The sequence below is a fragment of the Diceros bicornis genome, chromosome 22, assembly GCF_020826845.1.
Source record: "Diceros bicornis minor isolate mBicDic1 chromosome 22, mDicBic1.mat.cur, whole genome shotgun sequence".
In the NCBI taxonomy this organism is placed as follows: domain Eukaryota; kingdom Metazoa; phylum Chordata; class Mammalia; order Perissodactyla; family Rhinocerotidae; genus Diceros; species Diceros bicornis.
Genome location: NC_080761.1, coordinates 30,474,873 through 30,499,276, shown reverse-complemented (window position 1 = coordinate 30,499,276; position 24,404 = coordinate 30,474,873). Strand labels below are relative to the sequence as shown.

The 24,404-nt window shown below is 41.0% G+C and overlaps 1 protein-coding gene across 1 annotated transcript in view; it reads left to right on the top strand.

The window, feature by feature from the left end:
• GLDC (glycine decarboxylase) overlaps positions 1-24,404 on the top strand; it is a 92,125-nt gene that overhangs the window by 12,376 nt on the left and 55,345 nt on the right. The window contains exons 3-8 of the mRNA XM_058565781.1: positions 7,191-7,326; positions 15,702-15,866; positions 18,767-18,844; positions 19,881-20,028; positions 20,366-20,562; positions 21,920-22,016. Coding sequence (XP_058421764.1) covers positions 7,191-7,326; positions 15,702-15,866; positions 18,767-18,844; positions 19,881-20,028; positions 20,366-20,562; positions 21,920-22,016 — 821 coding nt within the window. The remainder of the gene's footprint in view (positions 1-7,190; positions 7,327-15,701; positions 15,867-18,766; positions 18,845-19,880; positions 20,029-20,365; positions 20,563-21,919; positions 22,017-24,404) is intronic.

The window sequence follows — 24,404 nt, the reverse complement described above, 5'->3', positions numbered from 1 at the left end:
AAGGAGCACTTCACGGCTTCTCTTTGGCATATCTGAATTTCCAGCATCACTATTCTTGGGCTTTGGGGCCATTATTAAATAAAATAAGGGTTACTTGAACACCAGCTTTGTGGTACCTCGACAGTCGATCTGATAATCCAGACAGCTACTAAGTGACTAACGGGCAGGTAGCGGATTCAGCTGGACAAAGGGATGATTCACGACCCAGGTGGGATGGAGCCGGCTGGTGAGAGATTTCATCACGCTACTTGAAAGGCATGCAACTTATTTTTTTTTTTTTAAAGATTTTATTTATTTATTTTTTCCCCCCAAAGCCCCAGTAGATAGTTGTATGTCATAGCTGCACATCCTTCTAGTTGCTGTATGTGGGACGCGGCCTCAGCATGGCCGGAGAAGCGGTGCGTCGGTGCGCGCCCAGGATCCGAACCTGGGCTGCCAGCAGCGGAGTGCGCGCACTTAACCACCAAGCCACGGGCCGGCCCATAACGGCATGCAATTTAAAACTTACGAATTATTTATTTCTGGAAATTTCCATTTAGCATTTTCAGACCACAGTTGACCAGGATAACTGAAACCTCAGAGAGCAAGGATAAGGAGGGACTACTGTAATTGAGGAAAAGAAAGAAAAATCATAGTGTTGTGTGCTGGGGTAATGCGTTAAGGATGGGGAACTACGTGTGTGTATGTGTGTGTGTGTTAGGTGTAGCAGATATCTTGAGCCATACAGCCTGCCTGTCTTTTTTTTTTTTGTGAGGAAGATCAGCCCTGAGCTAACATCTGTGCTAATCCTCCTCTTTTTGCTGAGGAAGACCAGCTCTGAGCTAACATCTATTGCCAGTCCTCCTCCTTTTTTTCTCCCCCAAAGCCCCAGTAGATAGTTGTATGTCGTAGTTGCACATCCCACTAGTTGCTGTATGTGGACGCCGCCTCAGCATGGCCGGAGAAGCGGTGCATCGGTGCGCGCCCAGGATCCGAACCCAGGGCCGCCAGTAGCGGAGCCCGTGCACTTAACAGCTAAGCCACGGGGCTGGCCCCCTGCCTGTCTATTTTAATGACATTTTCCAGTCTTGTCAAAATTCACGTATTTGGGAAATTAAAACCTAGGTCTAGCAGTGCCTTGAGTATTTAACAGATAAATCAGCTTATTCCTGTTAGAAAGTATTTATTTGGTGTAGTGGTTGGTACAGATTTCTCCTTGGTATGTTAGGGGCAAGTGACAAGGGAGTTGCTATTGGAAAGGTTCTTATGTGAAAATATTTAAGGAGGAGGCGTTCATTCTGAATTCTGAGAAGCAGGAGCAGTGTGAGACCCACCTGTGGATTCTTAGGGAGTGGTGCCGAGGCCACTGACCTCTGTTCTTGGTACATTAGGACCACGGCATTATGCAATGCTCTGAGGCAGAGGAATAAACAAGGTCAGAAGCAGGCGTGTATTCCACAAAAAAGAACTTACTGCTTAGATCCCTGAAAGATGGCTCGAGGACTGTCATGGCTGAGTGCACAGTAATGCACAGCATCTGGCTGCCCTGCGAGGCTGTAGGCAAGCATCTGGAGAATGACAAATTGTCTCCAAGTGTTTTTTAATGGACACTCCCTTTCTCATTCTATCTCATTTCCCCCCTGGTTGGTTTCATTGTTGTTCACATTCAAGAAGATAGTTACTGGAATTGGGCCTGTTTACAGGAGGAAGCTGTTTTTGTCAAGTTGGAGGGAAAAGTGAAGAATGTGCACTGCTGTGGGGTTTGCCCGGGGGAAATCTGATCTTTTTCTTCTCTCTCCTTTTTCTACACAGCTTTCCTTGGGACATGCTCTTACTAAGCGGGAAAAAAGGCTGCCACTTTGGAATTAAGGATCCCATGCTATTTTCTCTGGAAAGGCATTCTTTTCCAAGGGACAAAGGAATCTAAATCTACTGTGAAGCGCAGTGGTGGACATTGCATGGTTAGGATTTGGGCTTTTAATTAGACCAGTCATGCCCCAAAACTTGCTTTTAGAGACTGATTCTGCCGTGTTCCATTTCAGATAGGTTCAGTGGGTAGATCTCTGATTGTGGACTTTTCCCTTTTCTTTCCTTTTTCCATGTCCATTGGATCTTGGCATCATTTAAAATAGTAACTCACGGGTCCCCCCGTGGCTTAGCGGTTAAGTGCGCGCGCTCTGCTACTGGTGGCCCGGGTTCGGAACCCCGGGTGCGCACCGACGCACTGCTTCTCCGGCCATGCTGAGGCCGCGTCCCACATACAGCAACTAGAAGGATGTGCAGCTATGACATACAACTGTCTACTGGGGCTTTGTGGGAAAAAATAAATAAATAAAATTATAAAAAATAAATAAATAAAATAAAATAGTAACTCCAACTCTAGCGTCCTAAAGACACTGGTCCAATCGGCTTAAGAGCCAACCCAAAGTGGAATTTCGTTAGTGGGTGTGAGAAATGATGACCAGTGAACAAACGTTTGGAACAATTCAAACACTCACTAAGCTGTGTGTTTGGGAAACTTTTTTTTTTTTTTGGTGAGGAAGATTAGCCCTGAGCTAACATCTGTTGTCCATCTTCCTCTTTTTGCTGAGGAAGATTGGCCCTGGGCTAAGATCTGTGCACGTCTTCCTCTACTTTATATGTAGGACGTCTGCCACAGCATGGCTTGATAAGTAGGTCCACGGCCAGGATCTGAACCCAAGAACCCCGGGCCACTGAAGCAGAGGGCATGAACTTAACCACTATGCCACCTGGCTGGCCCCAGGAAATGTTTTTTATTATATGTGACAGATAAAGCCTGAAGTCTTGATTTTATCACAGTAAGAAGCAGCTTAACTCTCTGTTCAAGTCACAGACTGTCTTGGCTTTTAGCTGGGAAGTTTGGTCATGATGGGCAATGGATGAGTGAATGGGAAAGGCTTCTCGCAGCATTCTCACTTTCAGAAGCATGACCAAGTACCTACCCTACTCTTGTTACCCCCCAAGGGGAGTCATCTGCCCCCTGCAAGACATGCCAATAGTCAAGAGGCAAGGTGGTAGCAGAGAAAGGGTTTTGTTACAGCTTACTAGCGAGGGGGAAGATGGCTGACTAATGTCCAAAAGAACCTTATTACAGAACAAAGACTACAGGGCAGTTATATAGGGGGCTGGTCTCTGACTTGGGGAGGCATCTGGTCTCCAGGGAGGGGCATCCATCTGATCTTCAGTTGGGGCAGATATCTGGTCTTAGTTCCTGATAGTGTTTTGTTTTACTGGATATGCAGAGACCGGAGCAATACCCTATACCCAGATCTTTCAGTTGTCACTGATGATGGCTATCAACATAGACTCTCTGTCCGGGGTTCATCACATTCCTAAGGAACTCAAAAGAACAAAGTTATCAACTTATCGCAGCTGCAAGGGGCCATAAAATCTACAGAGCTCCTGGAGGGTGCATATCCAGCTGGGTTAGTTAATCAGAGGTCATTCAAAGTTACAATATAGGGGCCACCTGGTGGTGTAGTGTATAGGGGCCACCTGGTGGTGTAGTGGTTAAGTTCGCGTGTTCTGCTTTGGTGGCCTGGGGTTCCCTGGTTTGGACCCTGGGTGCAGACCTACTTACTGCTCATCAAGCCATGCTGAGGCAGCGTCCCGTATAGAAGAGCTACAACTCTACAACTATGATACACAACTATGTACTGGGGCTTTGGGGAGAAAAAGAAAAAAAGAGGAAGATTGGCAACAGATGTTAGCAGAGGGCCAGTCTTCCTCAAAAAAAAAAAAGTTACAATACGGATTCTTTTCTATAATATGGCTTCCCTTATGTCAACCTTGTGGTGTTGAGCTGATATCACTTTTGATGGCTCAAGAGTGTCCATTAGCTTGGTTTTCAGAGGACTACTCATTCTATTAACTCACTTTGTTCCCAATAGAAGGTGAAATTGGTTGTAAAGACCAGGCTATGATGAGGGCCAATTGGGGTATATTCCTATTAGCCCCAAGCTGGGTAGGGGTGGAGCCCACAGGTACTTGGGAAATTTGGTCCTGTAGAAACTAGAGCATATCTGTTATGGGATTAGAAACTTGTGTATCTCAAGTTTGACCATTTTTATGTTTCTAGGTCTTAGCTATAACGTGTGTATATAGTGTGTAAGACATAGTGGCAGCTATGAGGGATGCTGATATGTATCTGGAGACTCTAAATTTTCAATTAGAATAGTGGAGGGAATCTGATTTTTCCTTTCACAGGAAAACCCATTCTCTCATACCTCCTAGCAAGGCTGTCCAGGAGACAGCCCAGTGAGAGAGCCTCGACTAGAGCCCCGTTCCCTTCTTCCTTCCTTCAGCAGCCTCCTGCCACTCAGGACCTGGTGCTGTCCTACCCATATGCCTTCAATAGTAAGGAAGAGACGACACCACCCCAGACCAACCAGGAACCCACTGGCACATTCCACATCAGTTCAGGGTCTCCAGATACATATCAGCATCCCTCATAGCTGCCACCGTGTCTTACATTCTTGAATAAAACACTTGAAAAAATTTAGAGGCCAATTAGCATAAATGAAGAACAAAATAATTAATGATAGATAAGACCCAGAAGCATAAAAATGATCAGTCTTGAGACACAGAAATATCTGGCTGAGAGAGCTCCAAAGGGAAGATCTTAGGAGCAGAGGGGCAGTACTGGGTCCACTGCAGGCATCTCCTTGTGCCTCTGGGGTTCCTCTTTCTGCAGTTCCCATTAACTTACTTGCTATAGTCCTATTTTTTAAGGCAGAAAAATGAAAATCTTTAATCAGTAAAAGAAATCATAACAGGAAAAAGTCAAGCTTGAGAAACAAGGCTTGTTGATCCTATAGTGTTTCTGTCATCACATGGTGTTCTCCTTGTATGTGTGTCTGTGTGTCCAAATTTCTCTTTTCTCATAAGGACATGCGTCACTGAATTAGGGCTAACTTTAATACAACACAACTTTATCTTAACTTGATTACATCAGCGAAAATCCTATTTCCAAATAAGGCCACATTCACAGGTACCTGCGGCTAGGACTTCAGCATATTTTTTTAGAGGACACAGTTCAACCCACAACACTCCCTTGCCCAACTTCTTCCTGGACTATTGTGCTACCCTTTTACCATGTCTCCCTGTTTCCAGATCTCCCCTCTGACCTATACACACTACCAACGGAATTACCTTTCTATAATGGAGAAAAAAATCATACTCTTCTATACTCCATGACTCGCAAAGGCTAAACTCTTGATTTGACAGACAAAACCCTTCACAGACTGTTCTCATTTGAGAGCTGGACCTTTTGTCCTCGTGACATAATATGGAACAGAGACCTGTCCCTCTTGCACAGGATCTTAATTGAAGCTGGCCTTGCTGAATCGTCTGCCTGCCGGGCACGGCTAATTAATCTCCCCTCCTACTAGGCTTCTCAATCATTCTGCCCTAGCAAGACTTTGGGAAGTGATTGGATTTCTTGCGTGATCGTTGCTAAAAATGCTATACTTGCATATGTCCTCAGATATTGGTTTATTGTACTTTCACATATATTTCCTAAACTTTCAATGGAAGAAGGCAAGATTGTCCATCATAAGGCAGTTGGATTATATTTAATCATGAAACTGATACTTACTGAACTGTCCTCTCTTTCATTAACCTACTCTGGCAAAATGACACATCCCTTGTGGGCTTATTTCCTGTGAAAGCATGTGGAGTGGGGGGGTGGGATGGGAGGTGGAAGTGTTTTCATTGAGGATAAAGAAGGATTAATGAGAATAATATTCACATAGAGTTCAGTAGAGTTAAAACAACGTGAAGCATCCTCCTAGCCAGTTCGTGATCTTAGAGATTGCTGTACCTAGATTTTTCTCTGATATAGTACAATCAATCAATTCCAAGATTTAAGTGACTTGAGTCCCTAAGAAGATCTTAAAGGAGCCAGACATTTGCCTAAGTAGTTAAATCTCAGTTTGGGGCTGGCCCCGTGGCTTAGTGGTTAAGTGCGCGCGCTCCACTACTGGTGGCCCCGGTTCGGATCCGCGGTGCTCACCAACGCACCACTTCTCTGGCCATGGTGAGGCGGCGTCCCACATACAGCAACTAGAAAGATGTGCGGCTATGACATACAACTATCTACTGGGACTTTGGGGAAAAAAAAGGAGGAGGATTGGCAATAGATGTTAGCTCAGAGCCAGTCTTCCTCAGCGAAAACAGAGGAGGATTGGCATGGATGTTAGCTCAGGGCTGATCTTCCTCACAAAAAAAATAAATAAATAAAATAAATCTCAGTTAAATTGTAGTAGTATGATCTATCTATATGCAGAGGGGCAGAGAAAGAACAACGTAAGGTCATTTGTATCTAGAAGGTATCTTTTGGTATAAGTGCTGTACATGTAGCAGGTCTGAACCTGGCCTCGTGGAGAAAGTGTGGAATCTGGTTAGACAGACTCAGTCGTAACCCTTTAGTTTAAAGCTGTGTAGCCTTAGGTGAGTGATCCTCTTCGAGTTTCAGTTTCCTAAGCTGGATGAAAAGCTTTTGGTACAATTCCTGGCAAAGAGGAAGTGCTCAAAATGTCAGATGCTATTATTTTGTTGTTATTATATGAATAACCAAAGTAGGGTCTTACCTGCATCCAAGAACATTTATAATTCCTCCTTAATTACTTAAGTGCCCTAATGGGAGTGCTGGTTAAAACTGTCTGTGGGTCTTCTCTTACAAATGACATTTTACATTGCTGGGTGAAGGGTTTTTTGTAAGTAGTCCTTTCAGTGACACAAAGGAAAAAGTGTCGGAGTTGGGAGAGCAATTTTAGAGAAAAATGTAGATCATGTGTTATTTAAGACTTATACCAACTATTGGCATAAGGCAATTTAAAAGGGAAAACAATATTTTACTAAGAGAAAGCAGAATTTTTATTTGGTGTAAATACAACAGAAATATAAAGGGAACAGAAGAAACCTGGAATGAGGTGTTAAAATTGGGCAGTTCTGACAAAGCCAAAAAAAATTATGAGGAACCAACCTTGAGGAGTAATTGAGTGCTGTTTTGGGATTTTTTATATTTCTGAATACAGTACTTAGTGTTGCTGGGGGGATGATTCTTATATTTCTCATATAGCTGTTCTCCTCATATATATATGCAAACAAAATGAGGGTCTTGAACTATCACCAGAGCTCTGTTGTGAGACATTTTCTCTCGGTAACATTTCTCTCTTTCCTCCAATCAGGTGAAAATGAAATCCTTGCAACTCTGCATGCCATTTCCAGCAAAAACCAGATCTGGAGATCGTATATTGGCATGGGCTATTATAATTGCTCAGTGCCGCAGACAATTTTGCGGAACTTACTGGAGAACCCAGGATGGTAATGTATTACTTGATTAAAAACAGGAGTACTGTGACTTAATTTGCATGATTCTCCTCATCCTCTCATACCCCCTCCCCTTTGGAACCTCAGAACTTATCCATTGACACCTACACTCTGGTGCTGTCTCCAACCTGCAGGAACCTACTTGGCTTTCTCTGGCTTGGGAAATTTCCTTACTCATATGTAGAGGGAATAGAAGGTTCTTCCCACTTTTAATCCCATAAAATATTCCACTCTAAATTGTGGATGGTGGAAGTCTCTTTCTCTTTCTGACATAATGTTTGTTCTCTTTATAAGTATATTTGAGCAAGACGTCGAACCTGCAGGCGGGCAGATTCAAGGCCGCATTCTTTGGAGACACTGGGATTTTAGGCTGTGTCTGCACTTACTTAGTGAGTCAGAATCTTGGTCCATTGTCTTCTGTCAGGATTTTAGGAATGTCCTTTGCCCCACTGCCCCTAATATTCTGGATTCGCAACCAACTGAAAAAGACAACGTTAGTGTCAGGTAAATGGAGATCAAAATATCAGCTTTATTGCTTAGCATTTTGTAGAGAAAGAGAACGTGTATTCTGTAAACAGTCTCTTCTAGAAGCTGTAACAGAAGGGGCTGAGCTGTGCATGCTTAGTTCCTTTTCCCTCTCTTACCTCACCTAGCAGGTAACTCATTCCTGGTCCTCTAGGGGGGTGTGTGTGTGTGTGTGTGTGTGTGTGTGTGTGTGTCCTTGACCCTGTCCACTCTGGCTGCCACTGATTGCACAAAACTGAAAGTGTTTCTGATGCACTTGAGGAAAACTTTGCAAGTCCACTTCCATGCTATTCAGCTATTTTCCAAAGCTGTTTGCTGTATGATAGAAAGAACAAAACAGAGGTTCACAACCCAATAATAAACAAGAAAACACCTTGGATATTTCCTGACAGGCAGAGCCCGTGGCTCCAAAAGTGCCTGAGAGCAGATCAGGGCATCTGTTTCTTCTGCCCATTGGGAAATAGTGTCTAACTATGGATGGGTGAAAGATGGGGACTCCTGGGCCTTTTTCCTCTTGTTTTTTTTTTTTTTTGAGGAAGATTGGCCCTGAGCTAACATTTGTTGCCAATCCTCCTCCATTTTTTTTCTCCTGAAGGCCCCAGTAGATAGCTGTAAGTCATAGTTGTACACCCTTCTAGTTGCTGCATGTGGGACGCCACCTCAGCATGGCTTGATGAGCAGTACGTATGTCCGTCCCCAGGATCCGAACCAGCGAACCCCGGGCTTCCAAAGCGGAGCATGTGAACTTAACCCCTACACCACTGGGCCAGCCCCTTCCCCTTGTTTTTGGATCCGTGTCATTGTATAAGCCAGCATCTTTGAATTGAAACTTTATTGCAAACTGATTCCTTAGCCTCCAAAGGAATGTGTGCACTTATTTCTAGCATAGTAACAAACCAAGTGTGAGGAGATGATGCTAATTCCTAGGTGATTTTTTTTCTTTTTTGGTGAGGAAGATTAGCCCTGAGCTAACATCCGATGCCAGTCCTCCTCTTTGTTTGCTGAGAAAGATCGGCCCTGGGCTAACATCCATGCCTATCTTCCTCTACTTTATATGGGACGCCGCCACAGCGTGGCTTGACAAGCGGTGCCTTGGTCTGCGCCCGGGATCCGAACCTGCGGAACCCCGCTGAAGCGGAGTGCGTGCACTTAACGGCTGCACCACTGGGCCAGCCCATAGGTGATTTTTTTTAGTTAGTTGGTATAGGAGGTAATTTTAATTTCTAGTAGAACCATTATTATGTGAGGACAGAGTAAGTGATTGCCTCTGCAATTCAATGGTTATTTATAGCAAGATGCAGAGACTCTTTTAGGTTAGCAAATATAAAAAAATCAACTTAGTAAAGGGAAGGTGGGCTTCCCTATGGGAAATCACAGAATTGCCTCCACATTAGCTTTTGAAATACCCAAGTACATGCTTCACAGCAATAAATCTTAAAAATTTGTGAAACACTTTGCATCTTTTGGTAAAATAAGTTTTATTTAATAAAATTCTGTCAGATTTAATTTGAATTCTGAGTGACCAGATTTCTCATTTTGATATAATTGCCTCACATAAGAAGCTCTACACCCGCCATTCTAAGACAGACTATTGAGACATCCATTAGTCTGTTGTTTTTTTTTTACCTTAAATACAGAAATATGCAAAGTGCCTGCTTGAGAAAACCCAAAGCTGTCAAAAACGTGTACTGTTTTGTTCCAGACAACACCTGAAGATAGGGTCTGTGTCTCCCAGCCTCTGTGGGAGGGTAGGAGCCTGACTTCTATGAGCGCCAGTTAGCAAGCCCAGATGGGTTTCACATCCCTTCCTGGTTTTTGTAGTTTTTCATTTCCTGAACTCTACTGAGCCCCTGCTCACCACCTCGGTGCTCCCTTATTCTCTCTTTAAAATATCTGGTCACCTCTAAAACACATACACACACACACACACACACACACACTCACACACACACTCATATACACACACAGAGAAATATGCAGACCCATCTAAGAGTACAAACTTGACAATTTTGACATTTTGAAAAGTAAACCTGACACCCCATTTAATCTTAAACTTTGCACAGCGTGTTCCTAGTACTAGGCATAGACGTGCTGTGGCGACTACTTATGATCTGTGAATTTATACTCTCCCCTATACCACCCACAAGCACAACTAGTTTCTGTGTGTCGGAGTCTGTGGGTGAGTGAATGGGTGTTGGGCCATCAGCTGGCCCTCGTCTGGTGCCTCAAGTCCAGACCTGTAGTTCTGAGGACCAAGGCATTTGTTGAGCTCAGGGCATAGGTTACACTGGTTACATAAGAGGACAGGGCCTTTGCATCTTTTGTCTGCTTTTGCATAAGTGCAAAATAGTCCTGGTTGGTGAGAGTGCTTTGTCCTAGATGCAGTTATTCATGTCCTATCATTATAGGAGCCAAGCCTGGTGTCATAATCACTCCTGCCTTGCCATCTCTGTCCAGAGCTTTTAGTTTCAATATGCTCCATTTCTTCATTAATAAGAGAACAGGAAAGAACGGTGAAAGAACTAGCTTTTCTGCTTTTGGTGTGTGTGTGAATGTATTAGCATTGCTGAGGGCTTCTTTTCCACTGTGGTATTGGTAAGAGTTTGAATGGTAAACTCCAAGTTTGATTTCAAAAGCAAATGCCTGTTTCTCTCCCCCCTTACAAAGTAAGCCTCAAAAGTACATGAATGGGCTGCAGCGTTCCAGCTGTCTGAATACTGGCCAGTGGCCTTTGCTCTTGGTGGCCATACAGAATATTCACCATATTGCTTCCCGGCTGTGAGCAGATGTGTTAATTTACTTTAGATGCTGCCATCATTTTGAGAGGGAGACAATCTTGTTCTTTGCTTTTCAGTCCTGGTTTTGGGGCACATTTTAAATATTGTTCCTTTCTGTTCTCCGAAAGCTGATCTGAACCAGAGGGTGTTACTATACCTCCCCAGCCGTGATAGGGAGGGCTGTGCGTATGAAGAAGGGTAGACTTCACATTATCACCCTTCTGAATGGTTTCCATAGAGACGGAACCAACAAATTCCGGTGACGTGAGGCGAAAATAAATGGGCAATGTAGCCTTGAAAGAATACAAACATTTGGGCTCTCACAAGAAAATTTACATCAGGTCTGGAATTTATTTTATGGAGTCCACTGTTCCAAATTTTTGACTGCTGATAACAACAGTAACTAATATAAAAAAATTTATATTTTCTTTGTGGCTATTTCTGTTTTGTGTAATTTTGGCACTGGGATTAAAATGAGAGAATCTCATGAATGTTTGTCCGACTGCAAAACCCCCCACTGCCTCCCTCTTTCTCAATTCCAAAAGAGAGTCACAGCCAAAATCATAGAGAATACGGGTTATTTTGGAATAAATGTTAATGCCATGTTGAATATATCAAGCATCCAATTTGAGCGAGACAAAATGCCTTCTTGGATATGCAGATACTTTTTGTTTTTTAATATTAAAATACATCTAGAAACAAACCAATTGAGTTAAATAGTCAGTCGCAGCATAGAAATTGTAGATCACAGGCACGTTTTCCTGATCACTATGTTTTGCCTAATTGAGGCAACTAAATCTTTGTCTGCAGGATGCAGGCCCTGTGCTAGCTTTTTTCTCCTAAAATGGGGGTTTATTTAGTGTCTCCAGGCTTGAGACTCACCAATCTAAGATAGTCCTTTAATAGGTGATTGTGAAGAGCATTAATGCCGGTTTTATTTTAGTGGTGTAAAAACTCTGTGGATTATAACAGAAGTTTACAGTATAAAAGAAGTGGGCTCATATATTTGTTATCCTTGCAAGAAGACAATTTTAAAGCTCTCTACCTTTAGCAGTGCTAATTAGCATCAGCCTAAGCTTGGATTTATAAAAGGGGTGAGCAAGGAGAGAAAGGCTACACAAAGGAGGGGGAATATTAAATCCCAAAGTTGGCGATCAAAGGAACAGCACGGTCTCAGGTATGAAGAGCTGTGCTTGGGAAGGTTGAGGCTTTTTCCTGCAGGTAATGGTGAGTCCTCCCCATTTGGGTAGGGGCATCAGATACACATATTTGCGCTATATTGGATGTAATATATATCCATATAATACAACAGAAAATTGGGTAATTTTCTATATTAAGCACTGTGCTAGGCTGGTAAGGCAACAAAGAAGAAGAGGTGGATATAGGATACTGGAAGGAAGATTAATGGAAATTGGTCATTATTTGGGGCTAAAAAAAAATTTTAAATTTCTATCTTGAGAATTGGCAGAATAGTGGTACCTTTGAAGGAATAAGAATATTCAGGAAGAGAAACTAGTATGTTTGGAGATCTAGTTGGAGGAAGAACAGGGAATGTGAAGCTGACATGGGACATGATGAATTTCCAGAAAAAAACAGTTTCCAAGTAGAAACTATTCTATCTGAATAGAACTATGAGTAAATCCTTTGGGAGAAGTCTATGAGTGTTTACTTTTAGAAATTTTTTAAAGACCAAAACAGAGGGAAAAAACAACTTTTCAAAACACCTAACATTTGGGCAGGACTTTACCATTTCCAAAATGCTTTATGTATATTAATCTGATTTGAGTGTTAAGGAAATGTCTGATATAGATGATGTTATCTCCATTGATCCCCAAGAGAAATTGGCAGAGAAAGGTTTACTTACTTGTCCCAGTTCACAGGTAGTTAAAGAATTAAAGTTGAAACCCAAGGCTTCTTAATATTTAGTATTGGTGAAGATACAGGGAACCTGTGAATCACTATATACTTGAGGGAGCCTTAAAATTAATTATCATATACCTTATGATTTGAAATTCCACCTCTAGGAATTTATCCTAAGGAAATAAGACAAGGACAAGGCTATTCACTGTTATGCTGTTTCTAATATTTAAAACCAAAAGTAATATTCAACTTGAAGGGACTTGTTAAATAAATTATGATAAATAAAAATGATTTAATACCACACAACAATTAAAATTATATTGTTGAATAATATTTAAAGTTAATGGAAAAAAATCGAGATACAAAACTTTTCACAGAGTGTAATCTTATTTTAAATATTAAATATGATTATGATGTAGAAAAGATACTGAAATTAACTTGATTGTGATAATCACTTCACAAAATATATTAAATCATCACATTGTACAACTTTTATATACAATTTTACTTGTCAATTGTATCTTAATAAAACTGGAGGAAAAAAGAGAAAAGAATGTATAAAGTCACAAATCAACAAGAAAAGGGGCAGACAACGCAACAGAAAAATAGGCAGCACACTTGAATGTGCCCATCACAAAAGAGAAAAAGAAAAGAAGAGACTGAAAAGAAACACACCTAAATGTTAACTGTTGTTATGTTGGGGTTTTGGGGATTATGGATGATTTTATTTTCTTGATAGTTATCTGAATTTTCCAGCTTTTTACAATGAACATGTATAACATAATCAGAAAAAAGGTTGTAAATATGCTCCTGACACATAGAAGGTGGTTAATAAATGGTAGCTGATGTCTTTAACATTTAGAACAGACAATAAAAAGAAAGCAAGAGGGCTGGCCCCGTGGCTTGGCGGTTAAGTGCGCGCGCTGTGCTGCCGGCGGCCCGGGTTCGGATCCCTGGTGCGCACCGACGCACTGCTCCTCTGGCCATGCTGAGGCCGCGTCCCACATACGGCAACTAGAAGGATGTGCAGCTATGACAGACAACTATCTGCTGGGGCTTTGGGGGAAAAATAAATAAATAAAATCTTTAAAAAAAAAAAGAAAGCAAGAATTACTATTAATCTCACCACCTAAAGAAAACCACTGCTTACATTTTGGTTCACATGTGTTTACAAATTTACAAAAATGGAATCATGGTATTTTATATTTTACTTTTTAAATTAATATATCATGAGCATCTTCCATGTTAGGAAATATTCTTTTATATATCATTTTCACAGTGAATGTGTAGTATTATATTATATGTATATTGTCTAATTTTTTTAATCATTTTCCTTTTATTGGACACTTTGTTGCTCATTTTTCAATATTATTTTCAGTGCTGTGATGAATTCCTTGGGGCATCACTCTCTCTTCCCACTATGTATTTTGTGTGCATCTTTATGGGTATACTGAATCTTTTCCTTTTATTTGATGGACTACCTGATATGTGCATATGCTTGTGTGTATGTGTGTGTGTGTATATGTGCAAGTTAGCACGTCTGTCTATATGTCAAATAATGATTCTGAGTAACATGGAAATTTCTTGTTAGCCAGGCAATCGAAGCATACGTCTTCATGGTGGCAGGCTATGCTGTGTGTGAAGGTCTTATCTGATCTGAGATCACAATTGCCCCTTGTCTCTGCCCTTTGTGTGCCCTCATTTCTGCTCAGATTCCCTTTCTATTTTGTCTACATCACGTGTTGTGTGCCTCATTCTTTCCAGTTCACCACCCACATAGAATTTGGCAAACTGATTTACAGTTGCTAAGCTAAGCTGTTCAAGGAGTTAATTGAAGCAAAAATTTACTCTGCTATACACACACACACACACACACACACTTACTCTACTATACCAATAAAAGTTTCAGGAAAATTATTTCAAAATCTTGACATTGTACTGCTTGGTTGTTCCCCTACCTCACTCCCCCTCAAAGGTAAGAAGACATTGATTTCAAAGCCTTCAAAAAACGAAAAAAAAAAAGATGGATGGAAATATCCTGAATGCGATTACCTGAACAAGGAGAGAAAGGAAAAGGGCTTAAAAAATGAAAACAAAATAAGAGAAAAAACCTACATTTTTTTCCTAATACTTTTCTGACTTGGAAGAATGAAAACAATAGAGATACGAAATGATGTCAGTCACATGTGGGAGCATGGACCCCAATCTGACCCATCTGGTGGTAGTCAGAGTGAATGGATTCTTGGTGAAAAGACAGCAGCTCTGTGACAAGTCCTATCACCCTCTATCCTTTCACTTTGTTTTATTTTCTTTAAAATATTTATCCCTCTGGAATGATTTTGTTTATTTATTGTCTCTTGTTCCCCATTACGATATATTCTCCTTGAGATCAGGGACTGTTATCCATCTTGCTTATGATGTATCACCAGAACCTATCACAGTTCTTGGTACTTAGTAGGCATACAGTAGGCATTCATTTGTAGAATGAATGAATGAATGAAGGAAGGAAATAAAGGATGAAGGCACTAAGTGGGTTAACTCACATACCCGAAGGCACATTTTTGGCTAATAACTGGGGGTTATAAAATTAGAATTTATGTCCATGCCGCCTTCTAACCATTTGTATCCTTGAATTTTGATAGCTATGGAATTAACTTCCATAGACCCTTAACAACGGGATAGTGAGAATTCTTATAATTTCTTAGGAACACATAGAACTTCTCCTTGTTAGTATAAATCAAAGATCCTCCCTCCCAAAAACAAAAGTTTTGAGTATTAGACGTTAGTTTCTTGGATGCTTTCCTATTGTGAGCCGTGATTGAGGTGAGCTTCTACCTAGAAGAAAGATAATAGGAAGTGAAATTTCTGTTTATAAAACCATAGGTAGGCTCAACTGGATTTTAAGAGCCAGTTTACAATAAAACACGTACATAGGATAAGATCATTAAAATAGAAATGTAAGATTAAAAAATACTAGAGGGATAGAAGAGTAAGTACTGATTATCCCGAAACAAAGGATAATATTGTTGCTATGATTTAATTCTGAGCTCCCTTACAAAGGCCAAAAGGGATGCTTACTGATGTATTATATAATCCTCAAGAGAGGCAAACAATTTTCAGGTACTGAATTCTAAAATGAAGACATTTTGCGAGCTTTTCTGAATAGTGGAGTCACAGTTTAGACGCAGCCTTTTGTGTCCTTCACAGGATCACCCAGTATACTCCATACCAGCCAGAGGTGTCTCAGGGGAGGCTGGAGAGTTTACTCAACTATCAGACCATGGTATGTGACATCACAGGCATGGACACGGCCAATGCGTCCCTGCTGGATGAGGCGACTGCGGCTGCAGAGGCAATGCAGCTGTGCCACAGGTGAGAGGCCCAGCATGAGGTTCCCTCAGGGCGAGGGACATCTTCCAGTCTCTTGCTTACTGTGCAGGTGGGGCTCCACTGTCCCGGTCGGTGCCCAGTGACTTATCTCTCTGTTTCTCTCTCTCTCTCTGTCTCTCTCTCTCTGTCTTTCTCTCTCTCTCTCTCTCTCTCTCTCTCTCTCACACACACACACACACACACACACACAGACATTTGTATGTGTGAGATACATTGTATCAGTATCATTATACCAGTTAGCAAAGGTAACAAAAAGATCTATAATAGTGGCCTTTTAAAGCCACTATTGTTTATTGTTGAACATTATGTAAGAAAAAGTTTGGCTCTTCTCTCATATAATGTTAAGTTCAGAGGTTAATGTTCAGGGATGTTACAGCAACGCTGAGATAGTATCAAGGACCCATGCTCCTCTCTCTCTGCCATCTTTAGTGCGAGGCTTTCATCCTCATGGTCACGGGACAACTGCCAAAGTTCTAGCCATGACATCTGCATTCAGGAGGAAGAAAAGGGGGAAGGTAAAGGGTACTTCTAGCTAAATAAGCCCTCTTTAAAGGGCTTTTTGGAAGCCCCCACTCAACACGTTTCACTTAAGCTTTGTTGACCACCCTTTTCTGCAAGTGACCTGGGAAAATTTAGTTTTTTCAGATGGGCACGTAGCTGCACCCTACATATTGGGGTCTGTCACTATGGGTGAGGGGGAGAATGGGTATTGGGTAGGAACTGGCAATCTGTAATGTAATATGTAAATAAGTATCCCCCTCTTTTATGAAGAATATTGTTCTTAGGTTGTAGTTACTGTTTTATAGCTTGTTTTCTTTTTCTATTTAACAATATATTGTGAACACTTCCCCATTTCTTTAGTCAGCTTTCCAGAAGATGGCTTTTAATGGCTACATAGTAGTATTCACTTGCATGGAAGTACCATGATTTGTGTAACCTCACCTCTATTGTTACAAAATAGAGGTGTTAGAATAGAATTGTTACCACATTCAGTTTGTTCCCATCTTTTAGTTTTTTTGTGTGTGTGTGTGTATGAGGAAGATCAGCCCTGAGCTAACATCCATGCCAATCCTCCTCTTTTTGCTGAGGAAGACTGGCCCTGGGCTAACATCTGTGCCTATCTTCCTCTACTTTATATGGGACGCGGCCACAGCATGGCCTGACAAGCGGTGCATCAGTGTGCGCCCGGGATCCGAACCCGGGCCGCCAGCAGTGGAGCGTACGCACTTAACCGCTACGCCATGGGGCTGGCCCCAATCTTTTACTGTTATTAATACTATTTTTGTGCACCTTTAGAATAAATCTTTGTCAAAAGTTCTGATTATTTCCTGAAGATGCATTTCTAGAAGTAGAATTGCTGGGTCCTGGTCTATAGTTAACAATTGCTCCCCAGTTCCTCACTTTTCCTTCATTCTTTGCCTTGTGAGTACATTTGAACTTACCTTCCTGGTAGAATTCTCACATAGATGGTCATCTGATTGGGGAATCTGCCCACGTTTGTGGTGTGTATATCTGAGGTTTTATGCCTCTGGCCCCAAATGCCCATATAAGTCTCTTTCTTGGCTTCCACAGACCTGAGAGGTGAACTCCAAACTCACTCAGCAGATATGGAGGCCTCTAAGTTCCAGCCATGGACCCTGCTTCCTCTGCAGCAGTGGGGGTGGGTTCAGTCTCTTCCTCCTGTCATGGAAGGACAGCCAGAAAGGAATGCTGTCCATCCACCCCTCTGGTTATTATTCTCAACTTTTCACTCATTTTCATCTTACCTCTTCCTCATCCACCTTCTCGATGCTCTCCCATCTCCCCTCCTGCCTTTTTTTCTAAGTAAGAGCTTTCATCGCACACTTGCAGAAGCTGAGATCTTTCTAGTTAATGGTTCAGGGATTCTGTCCTGAGCCGATTAGAGTTAATAGGCTACTCAAACTCTGCAAATGCTTGATTTGCTTCCTCTCTCTTAATTCTCATACCTTTGGACCTGCATTTAATTTTACCCTTGAAAAGCAGCCTTGTGCTTTTGATCTTTAGCAAAATTTTTTTTTAAATTAGCCATGTTTTTGTTTCTGTCTTGGGTCATTTAGGCTTAAATAGCTCTTTTTTCCAGATTTTTTTAGATTCAAACTGTGAAGAGTGTTGTGCATTGGTTAATTAATCACTTTTGTATCTCCTCAACTCTGCTTACTCGTCTGTTAAGTTTATGTTTATTAGAAAAATAATACCTGTTCGTAGTGGAAAAAATATTCAAACAGTAGAGAAGGATATAATGCAAAGTAAAACCTGCTCTTTCTCTGTCCCATTCCATTGAGAAAGTTGCTGTTAGCTGGTCCTTGTGTATTTTTCTGGGAAATTAGATGCATATCACAGTATACATGTATCCCCACCCTTTTCTTTTTACACAAATGTGCTCATGATACATGAACTGTTATGCATCCCCATCAGTTTTGTTTCCTGAAACCACGGAGTGTTAAAGAACTCCCAGGATTTGGGTCCTAGACCCAACTCTGCTGCTTCAGTAGCCCTGTGGCCCTGCACATGTCACAGACACGTGGTTTAGATAATCTCTAAATGCTCCTTTGGCAATAAAATTCTCAGAAGTTTTTTATTTCTACTTGTACCTCATTATCACCCTTTGCTTTTCTTTCTTTTTCCTCACAGTTTATTTTGAAAAATTTAAACCAGTTTAAGATTGATTTTGCTAAATGGGATTAGAATGGGAATTGGATTTCAGTGGAATTCTAAACAGTATCATTATTAGTCATTAATGAATGACACAGTATTTTTTATATGCTGAGACTTTCCCTAAGTACCATCTTTGCTTTGCATTCTTAGAAGATACTCTGTTTTCTTTAATGTTCATGTCGGAATGTGATTTTCGTTTTCAACAGACACAACAAGAGGAGGAAATTTTTTGTTGACCCCCGTTGCCACCCACAGACAATAGCTGTCATCCAGACTCGAGCCAAGTAATTAATTTTATTCATATTTTGAATGCAGGGATAATATCATGCTCATCTCTGCTGTTTCTCCCTCTTACTTGCAAACTGATTGGAGGTGAACCCGGTTTAAATTGGGGTTGTTGAGTTTTACTTTCCTTCCCACTTTCTTCCTGGGATCTCTCTGGTAAGTAAAATGGTCAGAATTGAGGAGAAAATACACTGTGGCTTCAGTTGCCTTTGCTTTGTATTAAGTTACCATGTTGTTTTGTTTTCTTTTTGTAAAAAGAAAACTTAAAATATTAAAATAATTAAAACAGTGTTTCAGAAAGTTTGAAAAGCAGAGGGGGGAAAATGGAACTCTGACACCACTCTTATGATTTTGTGTGTATTCCTGCAAACATAGTTCAAAGGGGATCCACACAATACCTAGGTCGTAGGTGTATGATGTAGATGAAGCACGTTGTATTTGTTTAGTGCTGTAACCAGATAAAACAAACCCAGCAAAACTACTACTTGTGGATGTGTTATTTGCTTTCTCCTTGTAAAAGCTGGGCAATCTTCCCCCCAACCCCGTACCACCATCTCTTCAGAAGGGGTTTTCTGACATATGAGTGGAATTAGATGGTTTTAAGAACCTGAGGAAGGTTCTTCCTCTTTGTCTTACTGATGGTTTCCGTTCACCTAAGACTGATCCAAGGTGAGAGTGGTGACAGCTCTGTTGTTACAGGTATTGGTTCTGTAGCCCTAGGAAGGGACATTCCCGGTCCTCTCTCAGAAGCAGGTTCTGACAGGAATGGGGAAGGGGAGTGGTAAGAGTGGGAGAGAGAAACAGAAGATGAGCTGTTGGGTACACTTGAGTTTGGGTGAAGCTCTGTTACCACTAAGGGGCTGGGTGTAGGATGGGCCATGTATGTGTGTGTTGGGATGGGGTGGAGGTGAGGGTGGGGGGCGTTGAGGAAGGACACAGAATTTGAATGCTGTATCACTGAAAAGAAACTTAAAGTAATTTGATTTTTTGTGGTAAACCAAAAGCATGATTGTTCTTTGTCTTCTGTCTTTTCAGATATACTGGAGTTCTCATTGAGCTGAAGTTACCCCAAGAAATGGACTTCAGTGGAAAAGATGTCAGTGGAGTGCTATTCCAGTACCCAGACACTGAGGGGAGGGTGGAAGACTTCACAGAACTCGTGGAGAGAGCTCATCAGACTGGGGTAGGCAAACTTCCCCTTGTAGGGGTCCATGGAGGTGTGTTCCAATTTTGAATTATGTTATTATTTTTGGTGTGTCTTAATTTCCATATGTTTATCACCTGTAATGGTAAAACTCTCTCCTTCCTACCCTTTTTCTTCAGTCTTGTTTTGTTCACTGATTCCTGGCACATAGTAGGCACTCAGTAAATATTTTTGAATAAATCAATGAGTAAATGAAGTTCACAGGATATGAACAAATTCTGCCAGTCTGCCTATAATGGAGGTAATTTGCTACTCTCCCACTGCTCTCAGGGGCAGGCAACAACCTTGTCCACTTTCTCTCTTGTTTCCCGTCTAGAGCCTGGCCTGCTGTGCTACTGACCTCTTAGCTCTGTGTATCTTGAGGCCTCCTGGAGAATTTGGAGTAGACATTGCCCTGGGCAGCTCACAGAGATTTGGGGTGCCGCTGGGCTATGGGGGACCACATGCAGCCTTTTTTGCTGTCAGAGAAAGCTTGGTGAGGATGATGCCTGGAAGAATGGTTGGGGTAACAAGGTAAAGCAGCTCATGTTTCTCCCTTTTTATTGTGGTTATCATTTTTCCTATTCCTTCTTTGATCAAAAAAGTTATCAGTTTCTCTCTGAATTTAACTGGGACATGCTGGGTTGGTTAAGGAAACGTACAACATAGATTCAGAAGAGAGAATCTGTTTGAGATATGAACTAGTACCTCTCATCAAATGCATATATTTGTATGTATTTGGAAAAGTATGTGTGTAACTTGCAACATCTTTGTATTGAAGCCGTATAAGTGAATTTATTTAGGTTGATGAAAGCTTTGAGAGACTGAACATTTTAGGTGTGTTTTATACCTAACCAGTTGCGTTCTCAAAAGTACTATCATGCCAGACAGTTAGGTAAAGACAAGTGCAATGGGAGATTACCATGCACACATTAAGTGTGATCCACATTATTTCCTGGAGGATCCTGCCTCTTGGCCATTCAAGTGATTTCTAAATGTGCTTTCTTGAGTGCTTCTCATTGATGAGGCTCCTCAGATTAAGAATTTAGATGAATGTCATGATTATTACTGGGAAAGTTTAGCATGATCTTTTTGACCTTTCATAAAAGCTGGACTGTTAATATAAGTGAACAGTCTGTATCAGCGAATGATGTGAATTTTTGAAATACTTTCAATTTGTCACATGACAGCAAAAAGCTGCCTTGCTTTTTAGTGTAAAAATAACCGTTTCTTCAATTATTATTACATTAGCTTCTTTCAGTGGTGTTTCTTCACCAGACGAGATGAGGCAGAAGGCTTTCTAATTCAAAAAATTTAATATATTAATTATTGTCTGCTGATTTTTATGTTGAACGTTTTATGTTTCTGAAAAATGGACCCCAGAGCTTGATGAAATAAGGGATAAGACTGCCGAATCTTTATGTTTATCCAACTTTTTAATTGTGTTAGGAAGGGAAAAATTTAGTGAGTGAGAAGTGGTAAAATTATCTTTCTTTTTCTTTATAGTCATAGTTGCTTTAGATTTCTAGTACAGAAATTGTTTCATTTGTCAGATATTTCCCTTTTTCCTGTGTCTGCCAAGAAGCTCAGAGTGAAATTTAATCCTCAGTCATCATCATTATGTTAGGGTGGGTAAGTCCTGGGAGATTTCCTTTCAAGGTTCCCAGCCTTATTGTATATATCTCAGTGCTGCAAATCTTCAAAGTACAAACTAAAAATTAGTAGTCCTGTTGAGAAGAGGATGGTTTGGGAACTGTTTGTTTATGGCCTTGCATCAAAGTAAATTTGCTGAGTTCACTTCAAGCAGGGAAGAAAAAGAAGCAGGTCTATTTACAACAACTCCTAGTGTTGTGATTATCTGTGCTAACTGGATGTTTTATTCTTGGTCCAGAGATGCCGCTGGGAAAGAAGTGTATCGTCTTGCTCTTCAAACCAGGGAACAACACATCCGGAGAGATAAGGCTACCAGCAACATCTGTACAGCTCAGGTAGATCACATGCCTGCCCTGCCTGCTGAATGCCTTACATTGTACAGAAATGAGCTACTCGTTCACTCACTCAGTTGTTCATTCATTCATTCACCACCTAATGAGTAGTGTGCACACTGGAAATGGCAAGATTTTATTGGTAGAGAAGCCTTGTGGTCTTGTCAGAACCAAAATACAAAGTATTTTGCTGGTGCTCTGTGTACACACACACTTCACCCTTCAGGGTCTCTAGCATTCTTGGCTGTAGGCAGGACCTTTATGGGTGGCAATTGGGGCATTTTCTATTAGGGCTGACGTGGAGGCCCTTCAGGATAGGGTGAGGGAGGCAAAGTGAGGGTGCTTGAAGTAACTGTGCTTGAGGGCGTGGTCCAGATTGGCCAGCTGGTGTGGTCATGAGGTACTGTCACTGGAAGCTCATGATAGGCGGTCCTGAAATGGATGAGATCAAAGAGGAGGAGCTTCCTGGGCTCCTGATCATCCTGAAACTTCTATAGCCATTGGTCTTGGGAGCAGTTTCCTCCATAGGTTTTCTTGTTATTACTTTTGCCTCAGGAAGGTGGCTGCTTCTTTTTAGTAAGAGCTCTTCTAGTATCACAGGAGGAGCCAGTTGTCATAGGCTTTTCCTCTGTTGGACAGCAAGTTGATATTTTTATAATACCTTTATTTTCTGTAGTTTACCCTCCATTTGTTGAATTCTCTGCTTGCGTATTTTCCCTTCCTTTGCAGCGGACTGCTTCTGTGTTGCCCTTTCTGCTCATGTTCTTCCAGATGGTGTCTGTCTGATCATAAGTGCATCATGGGCCTCAGTTTTCTGCTTCAAGTTTTGAAATTAATTTTCCAGGTGAACTTGGGCTATCTACAATGTACAAAAGTTAAGGTTCCTACTTCTTTATTTCTTCCAGTTCATGTTTAGCTGGTATTTCATCACTTAACTTGGATGATAAAAGGTCTCTATCTTTTTCAGCAATTATTAAAGTGATGTTTGCCCTGGAGATGGCCATACTCTGTCTTTCCTGATTTTCATCGTCTCATTCTGGAAATCTTCGAACTCTGTCTTGTCTAGTTCATTTCATGTGTTCCTTTTCATAACTGATTGCATAAAACAGTTGCTCATAACTCCAGGGTCATTCTCTTGGTAACCATGAAATTATTCTCTTTTGTTAGGAGATGACTGATGTCTTGTGAGTTGTTCCGTGACCACTCTATGTCATTGATTCCAGTCTTCTGCTTCTTGTAGCAACTGCACCATGTTCTTCTCAAGGCTGTTCCTTTCCTCCTGAGCATCATAGGGTCCTCAATGGACTTCTTTTAGTTTTGCATCATTGATGGTGCAGAGCTATTTTTTTTTTTAATTTCTGAATTCTTTTTTTTAATCTTTCTATAAACTTGTGACATTTCTCTACATGTTTGAATTTGCATCATGTTCTGTTCTTTGTGTTCTTTTATATCTCACCTTCTACCACAACAAGCAGATTTTTTCACTAGCTTATTCTGAAGTCAGATGTATTAAGGTATAATTTACGTTTCATTAGCTCTTTTATTGAGCTATAACTCACCATAAAATTTGCACAAAGTATACAGTTCAGTGGTTTTTAGAATATTCGCAAAGTTGTACAATCATCACCAGCATTTCATTTCAAAACATTTTGATCACCCCTAAAAGAAACCCGTTCTCATTAGGCAATCATTCCCCATCTCTCTCCCCTCCCTGCAGCCCCTGGCAACCACTGATCTACTTTCTGTCTCTATGGATTTGCCTATTCTGGATATTTCATATAAATGAGATCATATAATATGTGGTCTTCTGTGCTTAGCTTCTTTCACTTAGCATCATGTTTTCAAGGTTTATCCGTATTGTAGCATACATCAGTACTTCATCTTTTTTATAGCTGAATAACATCCCATTGTATGGATATACCACCTTTTGTTTATCCATTCATCAATGGATAGACATTTGGGTTGTTTCCACTTTTGAGTATTTTGAATGAGGCTGCTATGCACAGTCTTGTACAATTTTTTTAGGGACATATGTTTTCCGGTCTCTTGGGTATATACCTAGAGGCAGAATTGCTGGGCCATATGGTTACTCTATGTTGAACTTCCAGACTGTTTTCCAAAGTGGCTGCACCATTTTATATTCCCACTACCAGTGTATGAGGGTTCTAATTTCTCCACATTTTCGCCAATACTTGTTATTGCCTGTCTTTTTAGTTTTAGCCATCCTATATATGGATGGGTGTGAAGTGATATCTCATTGTGGTTTTGATTTGCATTTCCCTAATAACTAATGATTTTGAGCATCTTTTTATCATTAGTTTTTTTAAAAAATTGAGATATAATTGACATATAACATTATATTAGTTTCAGGTGTACAACATAATGATTCAA